The 22,147-nt window shown below is 40.1% G+C and overlaps 1 protein-coding gene across 1 annotated transcript; it reads left to right on the forward strand.

The window, feature by feature from the left end:
* The first annotated feature begins 232 nt into the window (after nucleotides 1–232).
* Nucleotides 233–21,887, forward strand: PRPF8 (pre-mRNA processing factor 8). The gene is made up of 43 exons (XM_075196710.1): nucleotides 233–342; nucleotides 4,372–4,482; nucleotides 5,172–5,340; nucleotides 5,460–5,624; nucleotides 6,298–6,516; nucleotides 6,685–6,897; nucleotides 6,975–7,100; nucleotides 7,188–7,293; nucleotides 8,914–9,104; nucleotides 9,193–9,312; nucleotides 9,392–9,581; nucleotides 9,744–9,863; nucleotides 10,028–10,162; nucleotides 10,259–10,388; nucleotides 10,479–10,675; nucleotides 10,830–11,036; nucleotides 11,117–11,280; nucleotides 11,559–11,685; nucleotides 11,804–11,996; nucleotides 12,571–12,758; nucleotides 12,969–13,207; nucleotides 13,291–13,437; nucleotides 13,922–14,132; nucleotides 14,218–14,334; nucleotides 14,744–14,991; nucleotides 15,087–15,266; nucleotides 15,650–15,785; nucleotides 15,877–16,046; nucleotides 16,316–16,445; nucleotides 16,531–16,677; nucleotides 16,793–16,953; nucleotides 17,129–17,320; nucleotides 17,410–17,647; nucleotides 17,762–17,890; nucleotides 18,206–18,319; nucleotides 18,439–18,612; nucleotides 18,727–18,920; nucleotides 19,270–19,509; nucleotides 19,862–20,003; nucleotides 20,464–20,604; nucleotides 20,752–20,891; nucleotides 21,119–21,321; nucleotides 21,463–21,887. The coding sequence occupies exons 2-43, from the start codon at nucleotides 4,383–4,385 to the stop codon at nucleotides 21,615–21,617; spliced, it is 7,008 nt and encodes a 2,335-aa protein (XP_075052811.1). The 5' UTR covers nucleotides 233–342; nucleotides 4,372–4,382; the 3' UTR covers nucleotides 21,618–21,887.
* Nucleotides 21,888–22,147: the final 260 nt, after the last annotated feature.

Raw genomic sequence — 22,147 nt, forward strand, 5'->3', positions numbered from 1 at the left:
GACGGGGCTGAAATTAGCTTTTTAGTTATAAACAGGACCCAACCACAACACAACAAGTTTGGTTGCCCCACACCTTACGTCATCAACACAACATAGAGCTGTACATCTGCACAACCTAACCCCGTCCACAAGACACGCCTTCATCCGTTGTCGTCACTACGACTCTACAGGGCTGCGATTCTATTGGCTCATAGTTGAGAGTGATCGTGTGACGTTCCTGAGTGGTATCTTTCTACATCCGGGTCACCGCGGGGATCGTGTGCGGTGCGTTTACCCGCCATCTTGGTACTGTAGAAGGAGATCCTGCGGGCGCAGAGCGGTGAGGAGGAAGCGGAGAACCAGGTGTGTGTTGTAAAGGGACAGATGCGTCGGGCGGGAGGGTATAAGTATAATGCGGGGACGTCCTAGATCAGTGAGAGTGAGCAGAGGCCCGGGCTTGGGGCCTAAGTTACAGGAGCAGTTGTACAGTATGTGTGGATTAGGATAAAGTTTTCAGGAGTGTCTGTGGCTCCTGTGTGCACGTTACATCACCCCCTCCAGTGTAATAGCTGTGTCCACCGTGCTTCATTGTCGCAAACGTTAAGGACTCTTCATGAGGGAGCTGTGCACCCGAGCCTCGCTACCCTGTGCTGCGGGTCCTGGAGCGCTGCAGCTCTCATCATGTGTGCAGAATGGGATAATAGTGGTCAATCTGCATATTATACATGTCCCTTCAGATAATGATCACTCCTAAAGCTTACAGCATAGGAATAGATTCTGCCACATAGGAAATGTATCGTGTGGTTGGTAAATACAGTGCAATAGGGGCCAGCGAGCAATATTTGTTTTTCTGTCTACTTGGGATCCTTAGTCAGCCAGTTATATAGTGGGTATATGAGATACACACTACTGCGTTATTTCTGTGGAAATAAGTTATATGCATTATCAGCATGTATTTATATACTGCCAGTATACTCCATATCCCTTTGAGACTGGGTATTCACAGACATAGTGGTAAAAGGACCCTGCCTGCGAGTTTAATATCTATATGGTAGGAGGACTTTGGTACCTTTATAAGTGCCATCTATTGGTTCAGCAAGATGGCAATGGGAGAGAGCGTGCAGTGGAGCTGTGTGTTCAAGTCATGCCTGCTGGATTTCTGCAACTGCACCATGTATCTGAAGCAACCTGCAGGATATGTATTTTATATTTGCGGGCGTTAAAGACTATTTCTATTGTCCAAAAGATTACCCAGATCTGCAAATTAAATTTTAAAGCAGTCTATTTGGAAATAAAATGGTGGGATTCAGGTTTCCAGTTGTTATCTAGCATTAAACAATTAAACATGTAAGATTGTGTGATGAATTTAATTGTATGCTGTGGTTCTCAGTATAAAGCCTAATTGAAAGAAACTTTTTTTAAAAAAATTACCTATCTCTTCCAGACCTCACCGTAGTTAGTTGCCGGGACTCATAAGTAGTGAGTGACTAGTGGTCGGGTAAATAGTGTTGCACATTCCCATTCTGCCTGGGGATTTTGAAGGCATGAGTTTTGCTACTCTAAAATACAATGCCGGTTTGTGAAATAGTGCTGCAGAAAGGAAAGAAACCACACCATCTTCAAAATTGTTTTAGTATTTAGAATGATAATAAAGAGAAAGAGGGGTCAGTATTTGAATCTTGAAGCACTCCAGGTCTATGTCCCAAAATTTGGACCACAAAGTAATGAGGAGTTGACAATTCTAATATAAGAAATACTCCTATTGGTCCAAGCTACATGAAGCCCAAATTTTGGGACAAATATGAACTCTCATTTACATAGGATCACAGGTTAATAATTCCACAATAATATTTCAGCTGGTCCAAATTCGGAGACTTGCATAAATCAAGAACAGTCCCACCACGGGATTCTATATTTTAATCACTTTTTTCCTACTTTTTATTTTATATATATATATATATTCACCTATTTCTTTCTGGTTGGCAATACTTTAATAATATTAAAGTTTTTGTTTTATTTATTGATGGTAACCCCCCCTAGACCTGGGGTGCTTCAAGATTCAAATCCTGCCCCGTCTTTCTCTTTATTATTATTGTATGTTGAATCGAGCACCCCCTCACCTCGTATAATACTAATAGTGAGGTAGGTCATAGCTTGGTGCGGAGTCCCCCTCTCCCCTTTTCCTTGTTGCATGTTATATTTAGAATGATGGCAGTTCCACTGATGTAACTCTCTGCTGTCTATTAACTGTTTCCGGTTTTGTTTATATTTGTTGTCCATCTTGCCCTCCTGAAATATTTGAAGGTATGCGTAGCAATATCAAAAAGTGAATTACAGGTTTTTTGTTTTGTAATAGTTCTATACACACACATACGGTAGTAGATACTCTAATGACAGTTACCCTCTAGTGTTTAAAACAGAAAACAAACATGCTTTACTAGTGTTTTGTTTTTGTTTTTTTTTCACTCTAGTAAAAGTGTGCAAATAGGTATGGGACCTATTGTTTCCAATGACCCAATATTTGCTTCCACTTGTGTATCTGCTTGCTCTAGTCGCTGTCTTTCGTTGACTCCTTGTCCCAGCATTGTATATGTCGGCTTATATTTTACATTTCTTGCCCTTTTAAAATAGAAATAAACACAACATTAAAGCACATAGTTTAAAAATCTGTAGATAATTCATATTATCCATTTGGAATTGACAAAGTGGATTATTTTGTATTCTGCAATTTCTGCATTTGCTAACTGGTCATGATGGAGTGGTGATGTTGTGTGGAGCTGGTGTAATACATACCAATAGCACAGTATGCATCTATTTTTATTTTTTTTCCCTTTATTTAGAAAAGTTAATTAGCAAAAATAGCGTGCTGTAGCATACATCCAGGGACATCTATGAAGACTGGTGGTTCCATGGAAAGTTTTTGGGTGTTGCCATCAGCAGCCAATCAGATGTTTGCTTTCATTTTCTAAACTGCGCTAGAAAACTGTCAGAATCTGGTTGCTGTGGGTAACAGTGACGACACCCCTTACTTTTTACACCAGTTTTCTTATGTGTTCCGCCATTATTGGTAACATTGTTCTCGCTGTTAAGACAGACCATGTACCTCAGTGCAATCTACAACCTATTTTGCACATGTAGACACATGTTCTGATCCTTTAGTAGAGTGGCTAATTTTAGTTTAATGTCAGGGAAGCTAAGTACTGCCATTTAATTAACTTGCCCTGTGTTGTTAGGACTGACTTATCAAATGTTGAGCTTTATTAGAAGTCATTTTATAGCGCTTCACATAACTGCTTAAGGGAGACTAGAATTCATGGTTATCCCAGAATAAATGTATATTTTTCTGCTCTGTGGCGTAATATGTCTGCAGTGCTTTAGTTTTGTTATACATTTTAGCAACCTGCTTAGAATAGTCTCAAATGACTTGACATTGTGTCGTCTTATACGTTTTATATGTAATCGACTCAAATTTTTTACTTTTTGTTTGGAAAGATTGTGGAGCCTATATCTATCTTGTCTTTTGAAAAGGTGGATAAGTTCAGGGAGGCGTAAAGCACCTTACTAGTAATAATGCAAATATGTATCTCCAGTGCTGGAGCTGACCTTTCTGAAAATATTGTTTCTTTGGCAACGTTTTTGTTTTATCGTTTCACATGTGTGTAAGACTACTTTCCTCCAGTGTTGTCTGTAGGTGGGATGCTGTCGGTACTAGCCTGTGGCATGCTGTGAATAAATACCCAGTGGGTAAAGCACTGAGCCAGATCTGCAAAGAAAGTGTTTATCTGTATTTAGTATTGGCATCATTAAGTTTTGTTTGCGAATAAACCATGTTTATACACAAAATGTATTATCGGAGAATGCCCAAACATATTTGGCGTGAGGCTTTCCTCTTGCTTTTTTTAAGCAAAAGTCTTCCCATTTTGGTCAGTCCTAACATGATCAAGTGCTATGCTTTTTTTTTATCTGGGCTATAGGCTGACCTGCACACAGCTTTTAAAGACAAGTCTTTTCCAAGCACTTACTTGCACAGTTGGTCAGCTTTACATATATTGCAATATGTGAAACTAACATTCCCTGTTTTTACATAGAAAAGTAGTTAGTACAGCATTAATTATGTGCTTGGATAATGCTTAGTATCCCTTAGTATCCCTGTTTTTTGTCAATGCAATGCTCTTGCACACCAGTCTGTACATGGAGTGCAGAGGAGATATACATTATACACATACATTTCTCATTTCTATTTCACTTCCTAGATTTGACAGTACGTTAATAAATGTCCTGTACATGATTGTGTTACATATGTTAATATAAAGCCCATGTGATTTCGGCTCATTTCTACATTTTGACTGTTTTTTATTTACATGCTTACTTGATTTTTCCTTTGTTTTCCAGCTTGAAACACCATGGCTGGGGTGTTTCCGTACAGGCCTGGGGTTCCCCCAATGACTGGACCCCCAAATGTAGCACCTGATTACATGTCTGAAGAAAAGTTGCAGGAGAAAGGTGAATAATAGTAAAAGTACATTTTAAAATTGGTTACTTAGCTCTTGCGTATTCCATGAATATTATACTTTATTGTAGGGATGTGCACCGGCCACTTTTGGTGTCTCGTGTTTTGGATTCCGATTTGTTTTGCAAAACACCTGACGAAAGGTTTTGGTTCGGATTTAAGGTTTTGGATTCGGATTTATTTTGAAAAAAACATAAAAAGTGCTAAAAACCAGTTTTGTGGTTTTTTTTTTTTCCACTCCTACGCTATTATTAACCTCAATAACATTCAATAACAATCATTTCCACCTATTTCCAGTCTATTCTGAACACCTCACAATATTGTTTTTAGGCCAAAAGGTTGCACTGAGGTAGCTTGAGCATATAATGCCAAAAAAAGAGGTACAAGATGGAATTGTTCTGGGCCCTCCCTCCCACCCCTCGTGAGATTCGACGCGAGACTTGGACGACAGAGCCTCGTTTTCAATTTTTTGCCCGCCGAAAATATTCGAACAGTGCTCGGATCCCGTTCGGATCCGCACTGTTCGGGTGGGCTCGGATTAGCGGAATCCGAGCCCGCTCATCTCTACTTTATTGATGGGAATATATGTTAAAGGACCATTCAGGTGGGGTAAAGGGCAATATGTTTGTTTTTAATCATGTCCTCAACAATTGTATCTTTTTTCACTTTTTCATTTTTATAGCACGGAAATGGCAGCAGCTCCAGGCCAAACGTTACGCAGAGAAAAGGAAGTTTGGGTTTGTGGATGCTCAGAAAGAAGACATGCCTCCCGAGCATGTACGCAAAATTATCCGGGACCATGGTGATATGACTAACAGAAAATTCCGGCATGATAAGAGAGTCTACCTTGGGTAAGAGTATATAGGAGAATGTTGCTCATTGAGCATTTGGATGGTAAACATGGGGCATTTCTGCCACCTGTCCCCTTATTAGACTACAGTATTAGAATGTACAATGTCTTTCTTTTCAGGGCCTTGAAGTACATGCCTCATGCTGTGCTGAAATTACTGGAAAACATGCCAATGCCTTGGGAGCAGATCAGAGATGTGCCAGTGTTGTATCACATTACAGGAGCCATCTCATTTGTCAGTGAGATCCCTTGGGTCATTGAGCCTGTCTACATAGCACAATGGGGGTAAGAGAAACTTTATTTTGACTTCAGTGGTTTTTTATGCATAAATTTAAAAAAAAAAATATATATACTTTTAAATGCTTACTAGGTGAATCAGCAAGAATATATAGTATTTACAAGTTATCAGCAGCGTTTCAAGGTAATGCCAGGAGTGATGTGCTTAAAGTGTGTTATTTGTGCTTGACATATGTACTATGTATGCTCTCCTTGGACAATGGGTGCAATTCTCTAATGTAATGGAATGAGTGATGTTTTACAGTCATTGTCTTAGTTTAATCCAAATGATTTTCTTTGATGCTACACCCTTTTTGTTGTTGTTTTTTCATATAAAACTGCCTTTCTCCTTCAGCCTCAGAGTGACAGAGAAGGCTAATGGGGTATAAGCTCTCTTAACTCTGCCTTCATACATGGGGAAACTAGAGTATAGGGAATCTGGTTGGTATGAGCAATACCAATCTGTTTATAACTGTATGGCAGTTTAGAGAATGAAATAAAACTAGTGCATAGGTAAACTGGTGTATCTTATAACAACAAGTTTCCATAAAAGTGAAGAAATTCTGTACGTTAAGAAACGTTTTACTTATTTTGAATTTTCCCTATTAGATAAACAAATTTATTGTTGCCTGCATTGGATTTGTCTGTCTGAAGTTTTATTTCCTTCTGCTGTTTTCCATAGGTCTATGTGGATCATGATGAGACGAGAAAAGAGAGACAGGAGGCATTTCAAGAGGATGAGGTTTCCTCCTTTTGATGATGAAGAGCCACCGCTGGATTATGCAGATAACATCCTTGATGTGGAGCCACTGGAAGCCATCCAACTGGAATTGGACAATGAGGAAGATGCTCCAGTCATGGACTGGTTCTATGACCACCAGCCGCTAAGAGACAACCGAAAGTATGACTTACTGCATGTGCATTTAATCTAATATAACTCCACTTACAATATTTCTTTTTTTTTTTTCAATTGGTTAACTTCTACTGGTTACTTATTGCTATTGTCTATACTGTGATTATTAGTTTCCAAACAAGCAATCAACAGTTAATTATTCTACTTTCCTTGCAGGTATGTAAATGGGACAACATACCAGCGTTGGCAATTTACCCTTCCAATGATGTCTACTCTATACCGATTGGCCAATCAGTTGCTCACAGATCTTGTAGATGACAACTACTTTTATCTATTTGACTTAAAAGCATTTTTCACCTCCAAGGCTTTAAACATGGCAATTCCTGGTGGACCAAAATTTGAGCCTTTGGTTCGAGACATTAACTTACAGTAAGTGGGAGATGGTGGTCATCTGGTTTTACCTCTGATTATGTGGTTTTGGTCCTACTAAATAACTTCTCTTTTAGGGATGAAGACTGGAATGAATTTAATGATATCAACAAAATTATTATCCGTCAGCCAATTCGCACAGAATATAAAATTGCTTTCCCTTATCTGTACAACAATCTTCCTCATCACGTACACCTGACATGGTAAGAAGGAGGCACACACACACCACACTAATACTGCATTGTATATGGTGAACAAGCTGCTGACTTATTCTGATATTGTGTTTACAGGTACCACACACCAAATGTAGTGTTCATTAAAACAGAGGATCCTGACCTGCCAGCTTTCTATTTTGATCCTCTGATCAACCCCATATCACACAGACACTCTGTAAAGGTGCGTACCATCAACTGTCAATCTTTTACTTGCAACTTGTGAAAATGTTATTAATAACTCACAGGTCTAGTTTACCTGAAACCCAGTCACCATATTGGGGTCTAAAGATTCAGACCTTAACTGTGCTGCTTTTTATTGTTTACTTTGCCCAATCTGTCTGCTTAAATTAATTTCATATTTGGAGTTACCATTCAACCTATTTGCAGCAGTAGGAGAGAAAAAAAAAAACCTAATTGATCATCCCAAACTATTTGTCTCTTACTGATGTGTAAGGTTACTTACCAGCTGAAATGTCATCTGTTCCCTAACCCAGAGTTTCCCAAACCCAGTCCTCAGGGCTCCCCAACAGCGCAGGTTTTCTGGATCACATGTGACATAATTAGGACCACCTGTGGATCTGTTACAATGTGTCAGTCAGTAATTAATACACCTGTGCTCCAGCAAGGAGATATGGAAAACCTGCACTGTTGGGGAGCCCTGAGGGACTGGGTTTGGGAAACCCTGCCCTAACCCCTTTTATTGGGACTGAACTCAAAGGATTAAGGCCCTGGGCAAGATTCTGACTGTTCTGAATCATATCTTCGAACCCTCCTAACGTCTCTGTGGAGTTCATTCTTTGCTTCTCTCCTCCTTTGCCATAACCAGAATTATTTAGGCTGGGTTAATCTAGGTAAACAACCTAGCAGATTCTCTCTTATGGCACATTCCCCTTCATGAGCTGGCTGAGTAGGCTTGTCTAATTACAGCGGCCAATCTGTACAGTTGTCTAGGTAGGTAGATAGGCTGTCAGCATGTTTCTGCTAATGCAGTAACTCCATTACACCCTCCAGCTCAAGATCTTTTTATCTAATCCTCCCTCCAAGAAGTTTGACTAGCATTCCCTCACAAGGAATTCTACCACTCAAACCATGGTGGGACAGAGTATCACTCTACACCAAGTCTCGACACCAGAAGAATAATTATACTCCTTGCTCAGCTTGCATGATTTCCTCCTAGCTCACGTCACTGGCCAGCACAGAAAAAAATCCAATTTAGCCTCTTGACAGCACCAAGAGTGGCAAATCTTTTAACTCCAGCTATGGGTGTTCACTGTGAACCACTGCCTAGGTGGCCTTCTAATAAAGGCTCTGTCTTTGCAGATGAGCAAGGCCATCCTGAGCATGCTTGTGCTGATTGATCAACCAGCAGAAGGCTTTCTTGAATGCTATCCTGTTGGCTTAGGGACTGTGCCTTAAATTATCTCTGTTCTGGTCCACTGGCTCCCAGATCAGTTGTGCCTTTCCATAAATCTTATAGAACTGGGTGGCTAATATCTTTTCTTAAAACGCGTCGTAAAGGTAGAGGCCACCAGGCTTCTGATTTGGCGGATGTGCATGTTCTAAAAGGTTCATATTCTGAAAGCTGAAAAATTGTCTTGTCAACCTACTTGGAAGTAATTTATTGGTGATTCACTGAGGCGGACCTCATTGTGCTTTTATATATAATCCCAGCCTTTAACAATAAAAAGGCCATTCATTGATCTCTGTAATGGTGGTGTGAATTCTTCCTTCCCTATCCTTACCCCACTTTTACTATAAATACTTGAAGCCTTAACACATTCTAATTTAATTATCTCTTTAGAGTCAAGAGCCTTTACCAGAGGATGATGAAGAGTTTGAGTTGCCGGAATATGTTGAGCCCTTCCTTAAAGATACCCCTCTGTATACAGACAACACAGCCAATGGCATTGCCTTGCTTTGGGCTCCTCGTCCTTTCAATTTGAGGTCTGGCAGAACTAGGAGAGCTGTTGACATACCTCTGGTGAAGAACTGGTAAGTGATTTTTGTTAAGGCAGTCTAATTGAGCACATACTATATGCAACCTACCAATCGTAACTCCATGCTATATTTTATCTCTTAGGTATCGGGAGCATTGTCCTGCAGGCCAACCAGTTAAAGTTCGAGTTTCCTACCAAAAACTCCTGAAATATTATGTACTCAATGCCCTTAAACACAGACCACCAAAAGCTCAGAAGAAGAGGTAAGTTGACATGCTTGTTGCTATGCTGGCTCCCATCCCATTTGACTTTTAAATAAAATAATTTTCTTTTTTATTCAAGGTATCTCTTCCGTTCATTTAAAGCCACAAAGTTCTTCCAATCCACAAAGCTGGACTGGGTAGAGGTTGGACTGCAGGTTTGCCGTCAGGGCTACAACATGTTGAACTTGCTGATCCACAGAAAGAACCTTAACTATCTTCATTTGGACTACAATTTTAACCTGAAACCAGTGAAAACCCTGACCACAAAGGTATAATGTATATTAAGACAATACTACAACTATCAGTTGCTGTCTAATTTGGCTTGAATCTGCATTTTGGAGAAAATGTTCTTTGAGTTTTGGTATAAAGACTTTCATATGGTAATTTTTTTAAAAAATTTGCCCCCCTTTCCTTTCTATTTGTCCATCTAGGAACGTAAGAAGTCTCGGTTTGGCAATGCCTTCCACTTGTGCCGAGAAGTTTTGCGTCTGACCAAACTAGTGGTGGACAGCCATGTGCAGTACAGGCTTGGAAATGTGGATGCTTTTCAGGTAAGGACTAGATAAAACTAGACTCTGCATTGCATTACCAGTCTTATCTTGCACTTGTTCCACACTTCATAATTGTATGAGGAATTCTCTAAAGCAAATAAAGTGCTTTATAATAACAGGAACCCGACAAGAGAACATGTTGAGTAACCCTGTATTTTCCTTAGTTATCAGATGGACTACAGTACATCTTTGCTCATGTGGGGCAGCTGACTGGAATGTACAGATACAAATACAAACTCATGAGACAGATCCGAATGTGCAAAGACATGAAACATCTCATCTACTACAGATTCAATACAGTGAGTACTTGTTGCCCTTTATTTTGTTAGTTTTGGTGCTAATGTTAAGTGTTGAGACATGTTTTTACTTTTTTTTTTTTTTTTTTGCCGCATTAGGGCCCAGTAGGGAAAGGACCAGGCTGTGGCTTTTGGGCAGCCGGCTGGAGAGTTTGGCTTTTCTTTATGCGTGGTATCACCCCGTTGTTGGAAAGATGGCTGGGAAATCTACTGGCCAGACAGTTTGAAGGTTAGTAATTTAGCATTGCCTTCCACCTGTAACCTATGTTTAGATAACGTTTTTATTATTGATGCATATGCTGCTCTTCTCCTCCTTCAGGTCGTCATTCCAAAGGGGTAGCGAAAACTGTGACAAAACAGAGAGTAGAGTCTCACTTTGATCTGGAGCTCAGAGCAGCTGTCATGCATGACATTTTAGACATGATGCCAGAAGGCATCAAGCAGAACAAAGCCAGGACCATCCTGCAACATTTGAGTGAAGCCTGGAGATGCTGGAAGGCAAATATTCCCTGGAAAGTGAGTACAAGAAGCTTAATATTACTCTACGTCTTCTCAGCCTACTTGTGTAAATGTATTTGGTCGTTAAAATTGCCTTTTCCCTTGTCGTTAACCATTTCAAACTGTATCTGCACCAACTTTGCTCTGTTATTAATGTTATTATTTCTGCCAGGTACCAGGTCTCCCCACACCTATTGAGAACATGATTCTTCGCTATGTGAAGGCGAAAGCTGATTGGTGGACAAACACTGCCCATTATAACAGAGAGCGTATTCGCCGTGGTGCAACTGTGGACAAAACGGTCTGCAAAAAGAATCTGGGCCGTCTGACCCGGCTATACCTGAAAGCTGAACAAGAGAGACAACACAACTATTTGAAGGTGATCACTGTTTTTATGTGTTTTGTATGTATTGCTTTACTGTGTTAAATTTTTGCTAAGCTGTCTGTCCTGGTTTATAGGATGGGCCATACATCACTGCCGAGGAGGCTGTAGCCGTGTACACCACCACCGTTCACTGGCTGGAGAGCAGACGATTCTCTCCCATTCCATTCCCTCCTCTCTCCTACAAGCACGATACTAAACTGCTCATCCTGGCTTTGGAGAGATTGAAGGAGGCATACAGGTAAATAAATAGTCATTTTAAACTTTTAAATAGGCAAAAAGTATCGGCCTCCACTTGAATTATTTACTTATGTATACTAATGGTCAATTTGATATGTTAATTTTTCGTATATAGAAAATCTGTTTAAAGTCATTGCTCACATGTAACTTTTACACACTACATTGGAATACTCTTTGCTCAGGCTGCATATGCTTTTCTGCATCCAGGCGTAATGTGATTATTACTACTTTGTTCCAAGGAATTGACACATAATTTTCCTTAAATGTTCTGTTTGCCAGTGTTAAGTCCCGTCTAAATCAGTCCCAGAGAGAGGAATTGGGGTTAATTGAACAAGCCTATGACAATCCTCATGAAGCCTTGTCCAGAATCAAGCGTCACTTACTTACTCAGAGAGCCTTCAAAGAGGTAACGATCATTTTTTATTTAATTAATCCTGAATGCCGCATATGTTTTATTTAAATATGTTCCCTTGCGACTGTGAATACAAGTTTGTTTCATGAAAACCATTTTCTGTTCATTTCAGGTAGGAATTGAGTTCATGGATCTCTATAGTCACTTGGTTCCTGTTTATGATGTTGAGCCTCTGGAGAAGATTACTGATGCTTACCTTGATCAATACCTGTGGTATGAGGCAGACAAGAGGCGTCTCTTCCCTCCTTGGATCAAACCTGCAGATACTGAGCCACCTCCATTGCTAGTGTACAAGTGGTGTCAAGGTAGGATGTATTCCCAGGCATCGCAATCCACTTTTGAAACCAGAGTGACACCATTTTTGTTCTACCATATGTTAAGCTAAAATTGCAAATATTGTCAGTTTGTAATCCATTTGTCTTTTATACTAGACTATTTAACTTACAGTATAGATTTGAAGAAGGCATTGATTGTATCTTTTGAGGAGCAATGTAACATAACTAGGTGGCAAGAATTACTGCTGTGTTTAGAATTTGTTTAAAGTTTATTTTGGCTATAAAATAGATTAGAAAATATTAGGACCTATGTCCTAATATTAGAAAATCTATGACCATGTGCGCTATGCAGTTAGCAAAACAGTTGTCCCCTGGAACACTCTTCACTTGGAATAGAGCATTTTATTGCAAGTGCTGTTTTATCTACAGTTCTCTCTAGCTGGCTTCTGCTGTACTCGACCATTCTCATTCAAAGCCAGCTAGAGAAAGTCTTCCTGAGAGAGAACCTGGCGTTGTGGCTAAATTTATATCTAGATATACACAGCTCTTAAAAATATTTCTAGTCCTATTGAAATCTCTTATAACTTTGGTATTTTACCCCCAGGTATTAACAACTTAATGGATGTCTGGGACACCACTGAGGGAGAATGCAATGTGATGCTGGAGTCTCGGTTTGAGAAGATGTATGAAAAAATTGATTTGACCCTGTTGAATCGTCTCCTACGTCTTATTGTTGACCACAACATTGCTGATTACATGACGGCAAAAAACAACGTGGTGATCAACTACAAAGTAAGTATATTAAAGCTGGTAGTTCATGTTTCATTGTTAAACCTACTCTGAATATAAAAACGTATTCTCTTAACCTATTATAAAGCCTGGGGTCTGCAAGTGCCATATAGTATCAATCACTAAAGGTGATGGTATGTTTGGCAAGTAATGAATGCATATGGGTAAGATTTGTTCTATAACCATGTATGTTTTTGTCATTCTCTTCTGTAGGACATGAATCACACAAACTCGTATGGCATAATTCGTGGGTTGCAGTTTGCTTCTTTTATTGTTCAATACTACGGGCTGGTGATGGACCTGTTGGTGTTGGGTTTGCACAGAGCCAGTGAGATGGCCGGTCCTCCACAGATGCCAAATGACTTCTTGAGCTTCCAGGATGTGGCCACAGAAGCCACTCACCCCATCCGCTTGTACTGCAGATATATTGATCGCATTCACATATTTTTCCGGTGAGTGAGAATTCTATGCTGGTCTTTTGTCGACTTAAATGCTAGAACTACAGGTTTTAGACCATCTATTCTTTCTCTTTCAGATTTTCAGCTGATGAGGCTCGAGATCTCATTCAAAGATATCTTACAGAACATCCAGATCCCAATAATGAGAATATTGTGGGCTACAACAATAAGAAATGCTGGCCAAGAGATGCTAGGATGCGACTCATGAAGCATGATGTTAATCTGTAAGTTGTTTTACTTTGCAGAGAAGGAAAAGTCAGTACTGTACAGTTCAAGTTTACCGTATGGGAACTGAAATTATTTAGCATTGCTGCAGTTTTTGTTTTTTGTATCCAGTGTCCCCCAATTGGAGGATGGAGAGCTGAATATTTCTACTTATATTAAGCCTTTGTCTCTAAGTACATTCTCACAATTTACATTCTAGTACTCTTATGGAAATATGTTCTTGTTGTAAGAACACACTATTTTCCATCTCTGTTTGTTCCTTCTGTTCTGTGGGGCTAGTAAAGAAGGCTCCAGTTTGCAGTGTAAAAGCAGCACCAGCCACCATGCACACGAATAGAACCACAAACTACCAGACACATTGCACATTTCTTGTCCCATGTATTTATTTATTTGACCATTGGAGACTGAATTGCTTTTACTTAAATTTTGAATCCGGTATATATTGGCTCTTAAACATTTTCTCGTTTTTTTCCCCCCTCTTAGCGGTCGCGCTGTGTTTTGGGACATTAAAAACCGTCTACCTCGTTCTGTCACAACTGTGCAGTGGGAAAACAGCTTTGTGTCTGTGTACAGCAAAGACAATCCCAATTTGCTGTTCAATATGTGTGGCTTTGAGTGCCGTATTCTTCCCAAGTGTCGTACAAGCTATGAAGAGTTCACTCATAAAGATGGTGTTTGGAATCTTCAAAATGAGGTATGCAAGCTGCTAATGTGCTTAGCTGTTCTATTTCTCTTGTGGTGGATATGGGAGCAGGCTTATTGGAATCTGATTTTTGCAGGTGACCAAAGAACGTACAGCTCAGTGTTTCTTGCGAGTGGATGACGAGTCCATGCAGAGGTTTCACAACAGAGTTCGCCAAATTCTCATGGCTTCAGGTTCCACTACATTTACCAAGGTAAGCTTATTATAGAAAACAAAGTTTGTTTTGTTTTTTTTTTTTAACATGCAGTTATATGAATGATTCCCTGAAAGGCTTCTATGTACACAATCATTAATTTCCATATTTCCTCTGTTGCTTTATCATGCAATTTGGCAAGATGGCAGAGTGCACAGCCCTAGCGTGACTGAGATTCTATCTCTCTGCTATTCAGCTAACATACTGCAGTAATCTGTGCATGGAATTTGGAGTGAGGGAGAGGTGGAAATGATTAAATGCTTAACCTGGTTGCTTTATGGAGACGACTGTTAGATAAATCTGGATTGTTTTTTTTACACTGAAAAGACAACTGTACATATAGACTAATACAGATAAAATCTGGCATCTTGTTGGTAAGCTGTTTGTGACCATTCTAATGTCTCTCCAGATTGTGAACAAGTGGAACACAGCATTGATTGGTCTTATGACCTATTTCCGTGAAGCTGTGGTTAATACTCAAGAGCTGTTAGATCTATTGGTGAAATGTGAGAACAAAATCCAAACCAGAATAAAGATTGGACTGAACTCTAAAATGCCAAGTCGTTTCCCGCCTGTGGTCTTCTACACACCCAAGGAACTTGGTGGTTTAGGCATGTTGTCTATGGGACATGTGCTTATCCCACAATCTGACCTCAGGTAATATAATGGTGAAGCTCCATTTAAATATATTGAACCTCGTGTTTTTCCCATAATGGAACTGCTTCAAGTATTTTTTTTGCTTTTGTGAACAGGTGGTCTAAGCAGACAGATGTTGGCATCACCCATTTCCGTTCTGGTATGAGTCATGAGGAGGATCAGCTGATTCCTAACTTGTATCGCTACATCCAGCCATGGGAGAGTGAGTTTATTGACTCTCAGAGAGTTTGGGCTGAATATGCTTTGAAGAGACAGGAGGCCATTGCTCAGAACAGGTACAGATTACACTTTCCTTTATTCTTGCTATCATCATCATCACCATTTTATATAGCGCCACTAATTCCGCAGTGCTGTACAGAGAACTCGCTCACATCGGTCCCTGCCCCATTGGGGCTTAGTCTAAATTCCCTAACACACACACACAGACTGCGGTCAATTTATTAGCAGCCAATTAACCTACCAGTATGTTTTTGGCGTGTGGGAGTAAACCCACCAAACCTGGGGAGAACACACAAACTCCACACTGATAAGGGCATAGTCGGTAATTGAACCCATGACCCCAGTGCTGTAAGGCAGAAGTGCTAACCACTTAGCCACCATGCTGCTATAGGTTATGGTTTTGCGATTGGCAGTTCATAAGGTTTTTACTTTGTTTTAGGCGTCTTACCCTGGAAGATTTGGAAGATTCATGGGATAGGGGTATTCCACGCATTAACACACTCTTCCAGAAGGACAGGCACACCCTGGCTTATGACAAGGGCTGGAGAGTTCGTACAGATTTCAAACAGTACCAGGTAATCTGCTTTCTAAAAAAGAATGTTTGTTTTGGGGGTTTTTCCTGCCCTTCGTGCATGCAGTTTACTCACCACTCCATTTGGTCCACAGGTACTGAAACAAAACCCATTCTGGTGGACACATCAACGCCATGATGGAAAGCTCTGGAATCTGAATAACTACCGCACAGACATGATCCAGGCGCTTGGAGGCGTGGAAGGCATTCTGGAGCACACTCTATTCAAAGGCACTTACTTCCCCACATGGGAGGGTCTTTTCTGGTAGGTTTTTCATTTACTAAACACCACAAATGCACCAATGTTGTAAGTAAAATAAACTGTTTTAATATCTAGTGTTGAGCTATTAAACCCTGGACTAAGCCTACGTTCTGTAGTCACATAATGTTCAATGATTATCCCTAGAGTGTTACACCATCATTAACAGAGAATGTTTAAACCACATGGTTATATTTTTTCATCTTCAATCTTGTGTACACTTTTGTATCGTTTCTTCAGTATCTGATATCTAATCATGTGTTTTGTATTACCAGGGAAAAAGCCAGCGGCTTTGAAGAATCTATGAAGTGGAAGAAACTGACCAATGCTCAGAGGTCTGGTCTGAACCAGATCCCCAACAGAAGATTCACTCTTTGGTGGTCTCCCACAATCAACAGAGCCAATGTATGTCTGTAATTGGAGCTTACAAACTGCAGTTCTAGCGGCTTACACAGTCTTGTTACTGACAACTGGTTATATTTTCTTGTAGGTATATGTTGGATTCCAGGTGCAATTGGATTTGACTGGCATTTTCATGCATGGCAAAATTCCCACATTAAAGATCTCTTTGATTCAGATCTTTAGGGCCCACTTGTGGCAGAAGATCCATGAGAGCATTGTCATGGACCTGTGTCAGGTATGTCCCTTTCACATATGAAATGTATTATGCTATTCTCTTTTTAATACGGTGTGTTGAAGTGTTGTATAATACAATCTGTTAACATTTCTTGGGACTCCTGTGTATGTTTTAGGTGTTTGACCAAGAGCTGGATGCTCTGGAAATTGAGACTGTTCAGAAGGAGACCATCCACCCTAGGAAGTCTTATAAGATGAACTCATCTTGCGCCGATATCTTGCTTTTTGCTTCCTATAAGTGGAACGTGTCCCGTCCCTCTCTGCTTGCTGACTCCAAGTATGTATTTTGTTTTCCTAATTAAATGTTAGTTTATTGTTACTTCCCTAACCCTTGAACACCATGTTACGGTTCCAGCTAGAAATAGTAATAGTAGTACAGGTCTTCGCTGAGGAAGATTAGTTACATGTTAATTATGGCATTAAACTGGCATCATGCTCTCTCTCCCCTGCAGGGATGTAATGGACAGCACTACCACACAGAAGTACTGGATTGACATCCAGTTGAGGTGGGGAGATTATGATTCTCATGACATTGAGCGATATGCTCGTGCAAAGTTTCTGGACTACACTACTGATAACATGAGTATTTACCCATCGCCTACCGGGGTGCTGATTGCCATAGACTTGGCCTACAATCTCCACAGGTGAGAAACTTTTATCCATTTGCAGCTGTTGGTTCAATATTTAATCTGATTATGTTCGGGTATAATGGTCCTTTCCTTGTTTTTTCTAGTGCCTATGGAAACTGGTTCCCTGGAGGGAAACCTCTGATACAGCAAGCAATGGCCAAGATCATGAAAGCCAACCCTGCCCTTTATGTGCTGCGTGAGCGCATTCGTAAGGGATTACAGCTGTATTCCTCTGAGCCCACTGAGCCTTACTTGTCCTCCCAGAACTATGGCGAGCTCTTCTCCAATCAGATCATATGGTTTGTGGATGACACAAATGTCTACAGAGTAACCATTCACAAGGTATGGCTTATGTATCATGACTGTAGTGTCTTTAAGCTCTTGTTAGGGTAAAGATAATGGATACTGGGTAGACTAGGTATTTGTCTTTTGTTTTTAATTGCCTTTTTATTGTAGACCTTTGAAGGTAACTTGACAACCAAGCCCATCAATGGAGCCATTTTCATATTTAACCCCAGGACTGGACAACTTTTCCTGAAAATTATCCACACTTCTGTGTGGGCAGGACAGAAGCGATTGGGTCAGGTATGTTAAGAAGTAGAGAGAGCTTATTTAAATAGAAGTTGGAATACCAACTGATCTTCAAGGACTTGTAACAACTCCAGATTTAGAAGTACTATAGTTAAGTCTTTTTCTAAAGTACCGTATCTTTAATCTCTTACCTTCAGAGGATGAATTAATAAGTAATATCTTCATATAAGGACTTTTTGATGGGGAACATCCACAAAGGCGGAGTCTGTAGCATTCTTGACATATTAATGCAGGGTCTAAGTTTGGTTTAGTTTTTCCTTAAGTGATAATTATGTGTTTTAATATTTCCTTCATATTTTTGGTTTGTAGTTGGCCAAGTGGAAAACTGCAGAAGAAGTTGCTGCTTTGATCCGTTCTTTGCCAGTAGAGGAGCAGCCGAAGCAAATCATTGTTACCAGGAAGGGCATGTTGGATCCCCTTGAGGTGAGGGCACATATTAGGACAGATATTAAAACATTAAATGTGGTACATTCCTCTACATCTTTGTTTTAGGGGGCTTAGTCATTTTGGCTGCTTATACTTCTCCCTCTGTTGAATCTCAGGTTCACTTGCTGGACTTCCCCAACATCGTCATCAAAGGGTCTGAACTGCAGCTACCTTTCCAGGCCTGTCTGAAGGTGGAAAAGTTTGGAGATCTGATCTTAAAGGCCACAGAGCCACAGATGGTTCTCTTCAATCTCTACGATGACTGGCTGAAGACCATTTCTTCATACACTGTAAATAAATGTTTTCAAATTGAGTCTGCAGTTTTACAATCACAAATGTATAGATTTCAACCTAGCATAATTATGCTGAATTATAGATCACTCGGTTGACCATTTTTTCTGCAGGCATTCTCTCGACTGATTTTAATTCTGAGAGCACTGCATGTCAACAATGATCGCGCAAAGGTGATCCTGAAGCCAGACAAAACGACAATCACAGAGCCTCACCATATCTGGCCCACACTGACAGATGAGGAATGGATTAAAGTAGAAGTTCAGCTGAAGGATCTGATCTTGGCAGACTACGGGAAGAAGAACAAGTAAGAATTGAACGGCTTCAATTAAATCTGTGTCTGGTGCATCTAGGCCCTTCCTCAGCATCGCACAGCTTTTTAAAATGTATGAATACCAACCCCCCCCCCCCCCTTTTCCCCTAGGAAAACAAAAACTGCTTGTTTACTAAATACACCACATAATTCGGCAGTTTCTACAGTTTACCCTCTGCCTAAATGTTTACAATTGTTGCTCCAGAAGTATGTACATTTCTAGAATGTTTTGATTTTAGATTTGTTTTTGTTATGATCTGCTCTGCCAGTTTGTACAGTTAAAAGCTGTGGAACACATTTTGCTGGTTATTTTGTAACCACAGTGCATCATCTCTGTTTTCAGTGTAAATGTGGCTTCCCTAACACAGTCTGAGATCCGAGATATCATCTTGGGTATGGAAATATCTGCCCCATCTCAGCAGAGACAGCAGATCGCAGAAATTGAGAAGCAGACAAAGGAACAGTCTCAACTTACTGCTACACAGACACGTACCGTCAACAAACATGGAGATGAGATTATCACTTCCACCACCAGTAACTATGAGACGCAGACCTTCTCCTCCAAGACAGAGTGGCGGGTCAGGTAAAGACATGAGAACACTTCAAAGAGTAGTGTCACACTAACTGTTACATAAACACCCGTACTCTTCTCTATGTAGTGGGTGGGTGGTCTTGTGGTCTGTGTCCTTTATCAGATTATCAGATTATTATTGGATCACATGCTGTTCTGGCCAGGACAACTTGTCCATGTATGTGTGCTGTTAGAGCAGGGTTCACAAAATTCATAACACTATGTATACATGTGATGGGTTTTGGGTCTGTATTCTAGAATGTGCGTCTGGTAAATGTCAGTTTGTGTGCTAGTTGTTATGTATAATAATTTCTACAGGAGGCATTTTATGGTATCGGGACAATACTTATTTTATGTTTTGCAGAGCAATATCTGCTGCTAATCTTCACCTACGGACCAACCACATCTATGTGTCCTCTGACGATATCAAGGAGACTGGCTACACCTACATCTTGCCCAAGAATGTGTTGAAGAAATTCATCTGCATCTCTGACCTCCGAGCCCAGGTCAGTGTTAACTGCTGGACCACTTATATATACAAACCAATAATGTGTATGGGGGAAGGGCTTTTCCTTTCTCTAAAGTTCACCCGTTTGTGAATTTGAAGCATTTATCTTGCTCATTCATTCGTTCAAGATATATAATGGTAACATACACCGTACTGCCACTGATGTTTAGTGACCAGATAACATGAATTCATATTTTAATAATAAAATGGATTGTCATACATCATGTTCAAAGAGACATATTTTAGTCTAACTGATGCGGTGTTACATAAAACCTAGTCACGGCATCATGTGATGGGGTTTTGATTAGTGATTTTAATTTGATTATATTTTGCCCCTAAAAATACTTTGACATTTTAGTTTTGTGTTTCTTGTCTTGCTAGGTTTGGACTGCATCTGTGTGTATTTTATATCAGATGTGTTATAATGTTCTTGTTTCCCTTCTTTTTATTGTATTAAGATTGCTGGGTATCTGTATGGAGTGAGTCCACCTGATAACCCTCAGGTGAAGGAAATCCGTTGCATTGTGATGGTGCCACAGTGGGGAACTCATCAGACGGTTCACTTGCCAAGTCAGCTGCCCCAACATGAGTATCTAAAGGTAAACTTATCCAAGCAGTGTTTTCCTTTGTGTCTTCAGCTCTTGAATTGAATTGCTCCTCCTCCCTTCTTTCAATTAGTCTTGTAATGACTAATTTTCAGCTAACATTGTTTTCTATGTGAGTTTAAGTTCCATTATCTCCTCTAGGAAATGGAGCCTTTAGGATGGGTTCACACACAACCAAACGAGTCTCCACAGCTGTCCCCTCAAGATGTTTCCACTCATGCTAAAGTCATGGCTGACAATCCTGCCTGGGATGGAGAGAAAACTATAATTATAACGTGCAGGTTAGTAGCGAGTTGTAAGCATTCTCTATCTCGCATAACATTTCACACTGTCTGTCCATCAAACATGTCCTCACCACACCCACAGGGAGTCTTATGGTTTTGTATTGATCCTCCTATATATTAAAGTGCTTTTTAATCAAGACTTCCTTATTTGAATTTGTGTGGTTTGTGGAGTATAATTTTATGGTTTGTATGATTGCTAACATCAGAGCATTTTGTGTCCTCAGTTTCACCCCTGGCTCCTGCACACTCACTGCTTATAAGCTGACACCCAGTGGTTATGAGTGGGGAAGGCAGAACACAGATAAAGGAAACAACCCCAAAGGCTACCTGCCATCTCACTACGAGAGAGTCCAGATGCTGTTGTCTGATCGTTTCCTTGGCTTTTTCATGGTGCCAGCACAGGCTTCTTGGAACTACAACTTCATGGGTATGTGGCTCTATTTCTAATTTTGTTGTTGATAATAGCATGGGTTTTATAAACCTAGAGGAACAAAATGGTGTAGAACTGGTAATTCAGATTATTATTTTTCTTGCCTTTGTGTCAACTTGTGATTTTCTGTTCCTCTAGGTGTCCGACATGATCCCAACATGAAGTATGAATTACAGCTGGCCAACCCCAAAGAGTTTTACCATGAAGTTCACCGCCCATCGCACTTTTTGAACTTCGCCTTGTTGCAGGAGGGTGAAGTGTATTCAGCTGACCGTGAAGACCTGTACGCATAGTCCGTACAACAACAAAAAAGTTGGCTTGATCACTGTTGATATTCAACATGGGACATTTTTAAGCGCATGCTCAGAATTGTACATCTCCTACACTGTTTTCTTTTCCAGTTGTTGTCTTTTTTTGCTTCTATAAATTAGTAATTTTGTATTGTGTTGCTGGCTTGACTGCAACTGTGTAGAAATTGTATGGACCTATTTCTTGTTGATATCTTTGGGAAGATATCGTGCAGTGTAGTTAACAATGATTTAATAAACATTTTTATAAATGTGTGGGTTTTTATTTTCTTGAGTTTTTGTGGGAAAGGTAAGTTTATGGGGCCTGTGAGGATGTGTGACACTGAGAGATCCATAATGAGCTCATGTGCAAAATAAATGATCATTTCTTGGTGTCTCTAAATGTCAATTTTTATCTTGTCCATATATTTAAAAGCTATGTGGTCTGTCTAGCAGTATCTGTTAACAGAAGTTTAGACATGTCTTCATTTTTTTAACCAAGCAGCAAGAAAGTAACGATTTGTATTGGGGAGAGA

The sequence above is a fragment of the Mixophyes fleayi genome, chromosome 2, assembly GCF_038048845.1.
Source record: "Mixophyes fleayi isolate aMixFle1 chromosome 2, aMixFle1.hap1, whole genome shotgun sequence".
Classification (NCBI taxonomy): Eukaryota; Metazoa; Chordata; class Amphibia; order Anura; family Limnodynastidae; genus Mixophyes; species Mixophyes fleayi.

Coding starts and splice junctions, on each gene's coding strand:
- PRPF8 (XM_075196710.1), top strand. CDS start 4,383: ATGGCTGGGGTGTTTCCGTACAGGCCTGGGGTTCCCCCAATGACTGGA. Junction 17,321..17,409: donor TTGGCCTACAATCTCCACAG/GTGAGAAACTTT, acceptor TGTTTTTTCTAG/TGCCTATGGAAACTGGTTCC. Junction 18,921..19,269: donor GACTACGGGAAGAAGAACAA/GTAAGAATTGAA, acceptor CTCTGTTTTCAG/TGTAAATGTGGCTTCCCTAA.